We start from the raw sequence: 12889 nt of genomic DNA on the forward strand, positions 1-12889 counted from the left end.
TTTGTGGTTTTAGTTCAAATTTTATTTCAGAATTTTCTGGATGTTTTGGTATATTTCTTTCCAGTACTTTCAAGTCTTTTTGCATAATCACCATATATGGTAAAATGCTTCTTTATTGTGGCATTTCCAACATTTATTGTTGTATGATCTGTTCATCTTAGCAATCATTGATGGAGTTATCTACCAAGGAACTTAACTTCTGAGGAAGAAAATTTTGTGAGAAAAGAGACTAGCTGTGATATAACAAAAGGTCTAGTAAAATTTTTAGGGCTTTACTTGACAGGATACAATACATACGTATTTCAAAACATACAACAAATTATTCAGAGAAATAAAACAAGATATTGAAAAGTGGAAAAACTTAATTTCTTTTGTCCTAGCCAGGAAAGTTTTAAGTTTTTAATAAAGTTCTTTTTCCAATGGCACCATTTCAAATCAAAGATAAAAAATTGCAGGACTAGCAAAGAACAATTAATAGATTTACATGGAATGGGAAAAAACAAGAATAAGATTCAAAATTTTGCAAGACTTAAAAGAGGCGGTAGACTAACTTTTCCAAAACTCAGTATATATTATGGACCTAGTTACTTATCATGGATAACAGAATGGATAACATTTCCTAACAGCAGAATATTAAGTATAGAAGCAGCACCATTTCAAAATAGTATAAGGAAACAGAAGAAGACATTTGAAGTGTCATATTATAAGAGAAAATCTGTTTAAAATGTGAATTCCTTAAAAGCAAGGATAAGTCCAACAATTTCACCATTAGCATCACCATCAAATGCTTTTTATTTCAAGGACAATTATAGTAAGATCTGATTACGTATGCCATTATGATACATCTGGAGTCAAGAAACAGACTAAAGACCCAACAAGAATTGCTTAATGAAGAAAGAAATCTGTCATGGTTTATGTATTTGCATATATGTGGAAAAATAAAAAGCAATCTCAAAGAAGAAGGAAGGGAAAGATGACACAATTTGAAACGCTTATACAGAATCAAGATCATTTATTAGAAAATATTTACAAATTGTTATTCAAATATGACATGGAGACAGAACAAATTAAAAATGGTATGTTACAATGGATGCAAAACTTCAAAGAAGTGTTATCAGTGGAACAGTGGGAAAAACTATGGAAAAAAAATCAATAAAATTTACACCAAGCTACAATTTGAGGGAAAATTTGTACACGATCAAACCACTGTTGATCATCCTAATCAAATCATTTTGGACAGGTGGTATAGTGAGAGAATAGAGATAAAAATCTTCATTTTACTATTCAGAATATTACCACATAATTGCCTTGGGTTATGTAGGAATTTTGGATTTGTTAGTTGACATAACCTATTGACTGATTATTCTTGGCCCAGCTTTCTCCATTCAGAATTTCCTTTGTTCAGCTCCTTTCATTTCCCAATATACTTCTCCATTAAAAAGCTACTTTAAGTGAATTGAATCTTTGTTTAACCCTGCCTTTATAATCATTATTATTTCAGATCTGTACTTTAATCTGAGGTTAGAGTTAAATAATTGACTCTGTTTCTTATTACCCCTTATTATGTCTATAGGAAGCATAGTTCAGCCTTTTCCCCATTTGTGACCATACAGTACAGTTCATATGTATCTCACCAGTTCTGAAGGTACACAGTTTAAGGATGACCCATAGTTAAGAACGGAGCCTATTGTAGCAAAATTTGAGTTAAATACACAATGGTTTGTGTTAAATACACAATGGTTCAAGTTCATTGCACAATACTACTTATAGGGTATCATACAATAATATTGTTCCACTTACATACAAATTCAACTTAAGGACAGACCTTGGGAACAGAACTCATTCTTAAACTGGGTACTACCATGTTTTCCTCTGCTCATTCTCTCTCTCTCTCAATCTCTCTCCCCCTTTCCCTCTCCCCTTCCTCCCTCCTCCCCCCATTTTTCATATGCACAGAGAGAGAAAAACAATTTGGACCCTAGTGAAAAAAAAATACTTTTGTCCACATTTTGTCTGTGCTTAGGTAGGAATGGTTCTTTTCTGTATATATTTAGTGAGATAATATGCCCTCTGGGGAGAGAAGCTTGAGTATATTTATGAAGGGTGCATAGCTGTACTGTAAAATGATGATCTCATTTATAGACTTTTGATGACAAAATAGAAAAACCTGTCCCAGTTTGATAAAATTTAATAAAAAAGCCCTACAGGTTCTTATGTATAAGGAAACTTACATTGCTATCCAGAAATATTGCCATCTTGTGGTTATTATAGTAAATAGTAGCATTTAATAAAACCTATTTGCATTTAATTGGGAGAAACAGGGATATCATTTTCACAGTTGATGAAACAACAGGGGATTTTGTGTGGGATGGGTCTGTTTCACCAACAGTAGTGCTCTTACTCTTGACAATTAAGTATTCAGAGTACTGATGTGTGTGACATCAGAACCCTCACTTTAGGACTATCAGATCTCTGGGTCCAAAAATGAGGGTATATTTGCATATTAATTACATTTGAATAATGTTCGTATAATAAGCATATTAATTTGCATTGTATTTTTAGTCATTTGTTCCCAGCAACCTCAGTCTACACCTTTATTCCACTTGTATAGCAATGCAAATGAAATGAAGATTTTTGTAATACAAATATGGCCACCAGAAACTGCATAGTGATCCCCAAACAGTAAGAACGACATCAGCCCAAGTAGAGCAAATAGTGCAATAAGTCATTGTACATTTTTTTACTGATGATGTGCCAAAATGCAAATGCCCCAAACTAAGCTAAAAATTATAAAAACATCTCAGCCCTTTTCTGTCTCTTCCTGCTGTGTCCATGTGTATTACTCATTAGTATAAATCTTTCTAGCAGAGCTGTTTTGTTCAGCAAAAATTAATCAAAACACCATAGGTGCCCTCAATATCCAAAGCTGAGAAATGCGTGCTCCATATAAGGGCATGAGGAAGAAATGCAAAGTTTACATCCTGTAGATACAATATAGACCAGTAATATTTTTAATTAATTGAAATCATTTTTTTAAAAACATTGCAAAACAAAATAGAATTCACCCAATTTCTTTGTCTTGTTCACATCTACTTTTTGGAATGTCCTCCAGCATGCTACATAAAGAGTGAAGCATGGCCCTCAGCCCAGAAAAAGTTGCTCCCTCTGCTGCAGCTATCCCTTTAGTATGACTACGGGGAAATACAAAGCAATGGATGGAGTATCCACAATGAATAAAAATATTGCCAAAAGCTCTTAGTCTTTGGAAAGTTACATCTGTTTGGAAAATGTGAGTAATAATGGCACATGGACTGTAAGACTGTCAGAGGAAATATACAGGCAATTAGGAGAAGATGAGTTGGTACCAGAGACAGCTATCCTGTAGCATCACTTCTTTCTTCTCTTAGACAGCTATCCATTCAGTTATAACTAGGGCGAGGATTTCTATGACATGTCATATTTTTTCTGGAACCTTTATTTGAATTTATAAGTAAGTTAAAACATGTTTTAGAGTAATCTGGTGAGAATTAGGTACTTTTTATTTTGCCTGAAAAGTCATATTTTGACTTTTTAAAGGTGTTATGTCATTATTTCTGCTTAATTTTGTAACAAACGCCATATTTTGGTCATTGGCAGCCCTCCTGATAAGCCAGCAAGTTCGAGCCAGCAAAGAAAGTGAGAATTTGCCTGTTTTTTCTTCTTTTTCTTATTCGCTCCCCAACTCAGGGAGAGGTGTGTGTGTGTGAGTGAGAGAGAGAGAGAGAAAGTAAGAGAGAGAGAGGTGGGAACTAAGGCTTCTCCCCTGACCAGGCCTGAAAAAAAAGGTGAGAATTTGCCTGTTTTGTTTTCTTTTTCTTATTTGCTCCCCAACCCAAGGGTGTGTGTGAGGGAGGGAGGAAAAGGGAAAGGGCTTCTCCTCTGACCAGGCCTGAAAAAAAGGTGAGGATTTGCCTGTTTTTTTCTTTTTCTTATTTGCTCCCCAACTCAGGGCTGTGTGTGTGTGTGTGTAAGAGAGGGAGAGCAACCTTTTTAAAAATGACCTCAGCAGGCAGAGGCTCCTCCCCTGACCAAGCCTGAAAAAGGGAATGAGAATTTGCCTTTTTTTTCCCCTCATTTGCTGCCCAACTCAGGTGTGTCTGTGTTCGAGGTGGTGGAGTCACGTGAGAGCTGCAGTCTGATTTCAACATGCCTAAAAGTAGATGTTCAGCGAGTGTGAAATTATGGTGTCTTGTTCAAGAATTTGGGGAGCAGATTTTCAGTAGCGATGGTGATATTTTGTTTTGTGAATTGTGTGAAGTTAAGGTATTGGTCCAAAAGCGTTTTAATATTCAACAACATTGTGATGCTGCGAAACACAAGAGTTGTTTAGCAAGATTTACCTTCACTGAGAACAGGCAACGTCTCCTTTTTGAGAGAGCTGCTTCTTCAACTGCAGGTTCATCAAATACCCAGTCAGAATTTTGTAAGGATCTCTGTACAATGATGGTTACTTCAAACATTCCCTTAAGGAAATTAGGTAGTGGTAGCCTCAGGCATTTCTGGGAGAAGTACACCAGTCACCCGATTCCAAATGAATCAACTGTAAGGAAAAATTACATCTCGCCCTGCTGTGAAGATGTGTTAGAAAAGAAAAGATCTGCTGTTGACAGCAATAAGATATGGGTTTCAATAGCTGAAATAAGTGTTGTAAATGGAAGATATGTAGCCAGTGTTACCTGAAATGTGACAAGCCTGGCGAAGTATTTCTTCTAACATGTGAAACTCTACAAAAAGTAAACAATTCCACTATTGCTATGCTCTTTGACAATTCTATGAAACTACTCTGGCCGGATGGTGTAAAAAGGGAAATACTGTATCCTTCTCTTTGTAACAGATACCACTCCATACATGACTAAAGCAGCCAAGGGACTTAAGCTTCTTTATCCAAAAATGATCCATATTGCATGCCTTGCACATAGTTTACACAGAGTGGCTGAAGAGATTCGAAGCAACTATCCTGATGTAGATAAGATAATTTCGAATGGGAAAACAATGTTCATTAAACTTCGAGTAGAAAAGTTCAAAGAAATTGCTCCTACCTTGGCACTCCCTTCCCAACCTGTTGTGACACGTTGGGGGACTTGGCTGGATGCAGCTTTGTCTTATTTCACAAATTATGCTTCCTTGCAGCGGATAGTTAAAGAATTTGACTGTTGTGAATCTTCCTCCATCAAGATTGTGCAAGCTGCCTTTTCTGAAACCTTGGCTGGAAACTTAGCATTTGTATAGGATCTAACTTCAGTGGGTTATCAAGAGCAATCACCCGCCTTGAAACTGTAGGAATGGAACTTAGTGATACACTGAACATGGTAAAACAAACTGAGAATGATTTAAAGCAATCAAAGGGGGAAGTGGCTGAAAAAATTAGTGATAAACTGCGAAGAGTGCTGCAACCTAATCTGGGTTATTCAACACTTTGCAAAATAAGTAATGTTCTAAATGGACTTGAAGCAAAATTTGAAGACTTCGAGCCAGAATCTTCTCCAGATGAGTTTGCTTTTTTCAAATTTGTTCCTGTAACCTCTTGTGATGTCAAACAGAGTTTCTCCAGATAGAAGAACATACTGGTGGGCAACAGAAGGAGTTTTGAGTTTGATTACCTCAAGATGCACGTGGCCATCCAATGCAATTCTGCTGTTAATGAAAACTAATCCAGGGATGACAATTTTACTCTCAAAATGTTCATTTGATTCCTTCAGAACTAGCACTTCTGCACTGGAAGTGAAGAGGAATAAACCTTTTAATTTGTGTGTGTGTGTGTAAGCATAGATATTTAAAAATTGGGTGCTGATTTCAGAAAAAATGCGAAGTCCTATTTTTGCTTTTAACGTCATATTTTTGGTTTAATTGGTCCTATTTAAATGGTTTTAAGGTCATAAATGCTTGCATATTTCTAACATTTTTAGGTCATAGAAATCCTTGCCCTAGTTATAACCCTTCAGGCTGCCATCTTTGACAGAACATATTCCACTTTTACTTGACAGAAAGCCATTCAGTGGCCAGGGTTTAATATCCTCAGTTAAATAATAGATTGGGAAAGAGTATGGTATTAAAAACCCTTTTAATACTGTGGCAGATATTATCATTAAGTATTTGGAGAGTTGAAACAAAGCATGACTGTATAATAGGTATTTGATCTTCAAGTTCTTCACCTCCATGTACCATTTCTTTAGCAGATTGTAATGATAGAGCATGTTCCCACCACCTTGGTGACTGAAACTGGCTTGATGAATATAATTTATTCTGAGCCCAGGGCAGGCATAACAGAATATTGGATGCTTCTGAAGTGAGAGAACACAATAGATAGCCAGCAACTTTCAGTCTCTAGAGAGATGTATTAGGAAGGGGAAAAAGAATTGTGTTTTTTCTTTCCTCTGTCTTTTACCAGTTGACTAACTGAATGATATATGAACCTGAGAGCGCATACACATATGCATGCAGTTGCATGCCAGGCCAGGGTGAGGGGGTGGGAACCATAGACACAAAATAATGTTTCAGAGGCTAGAATCTAGCATTTTATTTTCAGTAATGAAGAGATTAATGCAGAATATGAAATGAAAAGCATTTTAATTTTGTAGTCAGCACAATTTTAAGGCAGTCTTCTGTAAGAAGGGAAAGCTATGGACTTGCATATCAATCTTAAATTAGTATTTCTTTCCATAATGTATTTAGGGCTTCTGTATCAGTCATTGACTCGGTAATGCAGGAAGAATATCTAGAGAGAGATTGTGAGTTGGAGGGTTAGGATAGACCTTATTCAAATTGCACTAACAAAGGATAACTGGAGCCTTTGTTAGTGTTCTGAACAAATGCTTGCCATTGTCAAAGACAAAAAGAAAAATACAGGACAAGGCCTTTGTTGAGTTATGCATTCTCAAGGTAAGGATTGCAATTTGGCTTTAGAGACACAATGGTTACTGCTACCTGAAAGAGTGATCCAGATGGGACTTTAAAAGAAGCATATTATTAGTATCTGCAAAGTGTTCTACTTTCTTCTGGACTGTCCTGATCTGGCATGTCCCCGATGGCTGGATCCTCAGGGTCCAGGGAAGTATTCTGGAGTATTTTCTGTCTCCAGAATGGAACATTATGCATATCCCTATACTTCATCCATCCTCTTCATCTTCCATATGACCAGTCTGTTCTGTTTCTTACGAGATTTCATCTAATGAAGGCTTGCATGGTCGTACAAAAATATGACTTGTGATGTCTTAGCTATACAACAAGGGCATTGAAAAAAGGCTTGGGTGCATGTTCTAGCCACTTCTCAAAGAAAAAAAAAAGCCTAATTTCACACTTCAATTAGATTTTTAAAAACCCTAACACCCGGGCTCTGGTTTTTCTAAATAATTAGGAATAAGTTGGCCTAGTTAATTTGTTAAAAAATTAAAAGTACTATTTATTGAAAAGGTTTTTTTAAAACAGTTTTTTTAATCATAGTAGTATGTTAGACAATATAAGGTTGTACTTTTAAATACTTCAATAGCATAGGCTTAATTAATGTTTAATTGATAGAAATTTCAGTAAATAAATTTGTAAGAGATTTGTCTCATTGTTTAATAATTTGCCTTGCTGGCATAGCAAAAGAGCTTGCTGATTAAATTCCAAAGCAGCAGACACAAAAGAAAGCAATTGATCCTGCATTCTCTTGCACACTAATGTTATAGATCGTACTATAAGCTGTTATTAATAGCATTATGATCATAATGGTAATAAGGGCCAATTATCTGCTCTTGAAGCTCTGTTCAGCAGAGTGCTTTCTGCTGTACAGAGGGATGTAGATATGGCAGTATCTCAAGAACACATGAGCAAGTGGATCCCACCATTTTTCTAGAAAGCGAAGAATCATCAGGCCAATCCATTCCATCTTACTTTGTGGAAAGTGGTATATGAGCAATATCATACATTAGAAGATTTTTGAGGAATGTTGATATTTATTGGCCATTCTTATGATTTTAGGAAGTTCAAAAGAAACATTAAGATAAAAGGTGGGATTTTATACCATTTCTATTTTTAAGAAATCATCCACAAATGAGAACATATCACAGCTTTTATTATAGAATGTTATAAATCCCATTTAATTAATTATCAGCATTTATCAGTTTAGTGCTAGGGTTCTTGGCATTTATATTAATCAAAAGTCATATATTCAGTATAACATTCAAAGGCATAAGCAACTATACACATGATCTTTATGCTGGATGAAAATAATTGACATTTCTAATAGATATCTTCAGATTTCTGAAAGGCAGAAGCAGATCCAAGTTCTAGATGAAAATGAAAAGTACTAAATTATGAACATTTTAAAAACCTTCATAGTCTTGTTTCTGGGATACTTCTAGTTGTGTTTTCTGGTTTGATTTTATAGTAAACTTTTTCAGTACACAAATTAGGCGTGGTGAATTATTTTATTAATTTTTAGTTATTTATAACTAATGTTTTATGCTGCCTCAGTTCTTCAGTCTAGATGGCTTACAATATAATGCAATACAAGAACAATAAGTGAGATAAAAATCAATGCTTATCATATCAGAATTAATCATGAATTATTGGTATCACTAACAAATAACAGTTTTACCATCAGTGCTCTTGTATACATTGTCAGAAACCAGAATCACAGCTCAGGATGTTCCATAACAGCTATTCCTTGAAGGCTCTGTGAAAGAGCAGCATTTTGACTGCCTTACTGACAAAGAGGGGGCTCTCCTATCTTCTGGGGACAGGCTATTTCAAAGGAAGAAAGCCTGAGCAGAAGGTAGGAGTTTCCTGACTCCTACCTTCTAAGTCCCAGAGGAAGGAGACTTGCAAAATGCCCTTTCTTCTGGTTTGTCAGATAGTGGGCTAATTCTATATGGAATGGACAGTATCAAAGGTATTCCAGTTTAATGGTTCTAATGAAAAGAGGAAAGGTTCATCATGTATCTTACAATTAATGTGTTTGTTCTTATTTTTAGGAACGACTCCTGATGAGCCTTTTGCCCAGGAATGTTGCCATGGAAATGAAGGAAGATTTCCTTAAGCCACCTGAAAGAATTTTCCATAAGATTTACATTCAGAGGCATGACAATGTTAGGTAGGATTGATATGAACTTGCAGAATAAATCAAGCTGTATGAACTTTTCATATACCTATAGTAATGAGGGGCAGTGAAAAGCAAAATGTGACTTCCCTCTTGATTTGTTGTATGTGGTGAGAAACTGACTGCTTGCAAGTGAACTGGTTATAAACTCATTTTGAGTCAGTGAAGTAGAAAATATAATTGTAATACAAGCCAGTTTGGTCCAGTGGTTAAGGCAACGGGCTAGAAACCAGGAGACTGAGAGTTCTAGTCCCACCTCAGGCATGAAAGCCGGCTGGGTGACCCTGGGCCAGTCACTCTCTCTCAGCCCAGCCCACCTCACAGGGTTGTTGCTGTGGGGAAAACAGGAGGAGGAAAGGTATGTTCGCCGCCTTGAGTTATTTATAAAAATAATAAAGATGGGTTAGAAAATAAAATAAATAAATAAGATAAAATCTCTTTTAAAATATTACAAGAGCCACAACCAAACAAATGTTACGGTAGAGGTTTCAATGTACAAAGGCAAATGTCTTAGGGAAGCTCTTGCCTTACAGGCTGTTTTAGGAACTAACTCAGGGACTAAATTCTGGATTTCATTTGGAACAGAAGCCCTCAATGACCCCTGTGACTCAAGAACCATTGTAGCACAGCTACTACTACCGGCTGACGGTGTTACAGGAACTCTTTTCAGATCCAGAGAGAAATACTCAGTTTCTGTCCATAATCCTTTTGGCAAACCCAGAATAGTACTAATATAGTATTTCCATTTTATAGCTGAAACATCTAAATGACTGTTTCTGCACAAATTGGCCTTTGCGCATGTGCCACTTGAATATCAAAGTGCCTGCTTATTTTTTTGTGTTTAACATTGATCTCAAAGTACTATAAGACCGGTTCTAAATTAATGATAATTATTTTTTGATCCTCAAGATTGTGCTCCTTCTTTCTTCTTTCCTGTTTCATGGAGACTGTCCTATGTATTTTTCTTTTTTCTTGTGACTATAGAGAGGGCCCAAATAGAATTATTTACAGCCATTGTTTCTTTTCCAAACAGTGAATGGTTTGTTTTTTGATGTCTTTGAACCCATACTCATCATCTTTAGGAGTATATCTCTACACTATTCACACGCAAAAGACACAGACCAAAAATTATTACCTTTGCTCCCAATGGTAAAGCTATGAGGAGCAAGAAGATACACTTCTTTTACTAGGCTGCCGCATTTATATATTTCATAGAAGTCTGAATGTTTCTAGTACATACCTTTCATAGATAAAATTTTGTTTAGAATTCCATTCATGAAAATGCATTTAGAGTATCAGTCTGTGATAACTTGGAAGAAACTGTAGAACAGTCTCTAAAGAAGAAAGGTGCTGCATCTGAAATCCTACAAAGAAATTAATCATTCTCTTAAGGAAGTTGTGTTCCGTTAGAGGTTGCTTAATGTTGAGGGAAAGATGCTTTGCATAATCACTTCACAGGCTTCAGGATTCAATCTTAGTACTGCAAACGGATTCTGGGACTGACTTTTTTTTTTTTAAACTATTTGAAATCCCAAACCGATTTTGTTAGTTGAGATGGATTGCTTCTGGAATAGCTAATCAGTCATTAAGGTGATAAGTACAGGAAAAGATGGATGCTGTACTAAAATCTCTTTAAATTATGTCCAAATGGAAAACAAATATTACTTCTTCAGTTTTTGTTTTACATAAAAACAAACCAAAACTCTGCCAGAAAAAAAAAGTCAGCTGGAGTTTTCATCACAAACATAAAGTAGCTATTAGGAAGTTCATCACATTATCGTCTTTTTTCTGAGCCCTGTCTCCATTATGATGATAGAAGTCTAATATAGATAAATGATGGTGAAGGTTTTCCTAAGAATTGGACTAAAGTAATGGGTTGAACTGCACCTACTTACTTCTGCATGTCCTGGTGTTAAAGGAAGGCATATAAATAAGTGTTGGCCACCTAAGGTACATGTTTCATTGCACATGATGCAAAGTGAAGACAATATTCCTGAATCTGATAAAGCAGAATTCAGCCCATGAAAGTTTAGGTCATAAGAAATGGATTAATCTTTAAGTTTCTATAAGTCCTGCTGTTTGTCTGGAAAAAAGTTTAAGACAATACATTGCTGCATTTTTGGTCAGGTTGCAGCTATGTTCTCTGTATTTGTACCCACTTCTCTGGCTATAAACCCTGAGGCTGTAAATACCTTTTTATCTTTACCAGCAATAATGTGATGCAATGATCTTCCAGACTCTCCTCAGTATCGGTTATAATGTTCAACATTGATCCCACTGGGATTTAACCAAAGGTATCAGAAGCACCAGGCCTACTTTGGCTGTTCTAAAAAAAGCAGAGTTGGACCTAATTAGAACTTGGACAGGAAGCAATCAGTAAAATCTACGGCTGTACATTGGGAAATCAGAAAAGCATGTCAGAAGAAGGCAGTGGCAAACCACTTCCACTACCCTGCCAAGAAAACTTAGTAGAAGTATCCAGGTGTCAGCAGAACTTGACCTTGATTCAAAGGAGACTTTACTTTTATAATAGTATACAAGTAATAAATTGCTTAAAATTTCAAATTTATTGGCAGGAGGATAAAAGCAGACCTATGTGATTAATTTTAGAATATTTGCATACTGGACCTTATTAACCTCCATGCAGGACTCATTCACCTGTACTTAAAATGTGTTTGTTGTGCCTATTAAAAAAAGTATTTCATCTCTGCTTTGAGGTGATAAAGTGGGTTTTATTAAGGAAAGATGTGTTGAAGGTAAAACGTGTTGCGACACAAGAGAGGTGTCCAAGTACGATATTCTGAAAAAGTCAAAATGGCAGGTGTGACTCTGCAAAGGTCCATCCCTGTGTGTGTAACACAAGCAATACATGCTAAAAGGGGCAGGGCTTTAATCATGTGGTTGTATCCATTGTCTTGGATTTTTTTGAACCCCCCCACCACCCCGACATCCCTTTAAAACACAGTGTTTGGTAACATTTGTCCAGGGACTGATTTTTCACTGTAGAGGTTGTAAGCATGGTTGTAAGGAAAGATTTGCAGCAGGAAGTATCTGGTTGAGAAGGAATGCTTAGCCAAACTACTGCCTGCCAGTTTTCTCCTGCATTTCCCCTTTGACCTGCCTTTCCCAATGAGACTGCAGACATAGACAATAAATACATGTAAACACTGGCTTTGTTCATACAACATACTGAATCACAGAATACCCAACCATTTCAAACCTAGTAGGTTGTGTGAACTTAAACACTCTAACATTAATATGATTTCATGTAAACTCAGAACCCTAGGGTAATAAAGTTAACTAGATTGTACAAATATAGCCATTAACCCACAAGCTAATCAACTGTTATCTGTCATAAAAATCCAGTAATAATTTATTTAACTGTAAATTAACAAGCCAATGTTTCTTTATCAAAATGTCTTTCAGTATAGAATATCAATGTACCTCAGTTATAAGAAGCTCTATTATTCAGACTGATAAAATAACTTTTTATTTGCTGTCATGCTTACGAAGAGTCTTAGGGCTCATCCATGCTGACCAGTTGCTGCAGTGCAAGTACAGGACAGTCACTGTTTCTCAAGGGCAGAATGCATGTTGCTATTCTTTATGTGCCCCCAACCCACTGGGAAGGCAACCTCTGTCCATTTTTTATTTCTATGCATCAAAAGTAGTGTTTTCCAGTTAGTGTTAGATCAAATAGTGGTGTCCTGGTGACCTGCTTGCTTCATTTTATTGTAGGCAACTGCCGCTTCTCTGATTGGCTACTGTGCA

General features: G+C 36.2%; 1 protein-coding gene across 1 annotated transcript in view; it reads left to right on the forward strand.

Annotated features, from left to right (window-relative positions):
• Nucleotides 1–12889, forward strand: part of ADCY1 (adenylate cyclase 1) — a 141382-nt gene that overhangs the window by 21969 nt on the left and 106524 nt on the right. Inside the window, exon 2 of the mRNA XM_063304216.1 lies at nucleotides 8994–9112. Coding sequence (XP_063160286.1) covers nucleotides 9006–9112 — 107 coding nt within the window. The 5' untranslated portion in view covers nucleotides 8994–9005. The remainder of the gene's footprint in view (nucleotides 1–8993; nucleotides 9113–12889) is intronic.

This window comes from Candoia aspera, chromosome 4 (genome assembly GCF_035149785.1).
Source record: "Candoia aspera isolate rCanAsp1 chromosome 4, rCanAsp1.hap2, whole genome shotgun sequence".
NCBI lineage: Eukaryota > Metazoa > Chordata > Lepidosauria > Squamata > Boidae > Candoia > Candoia aspera.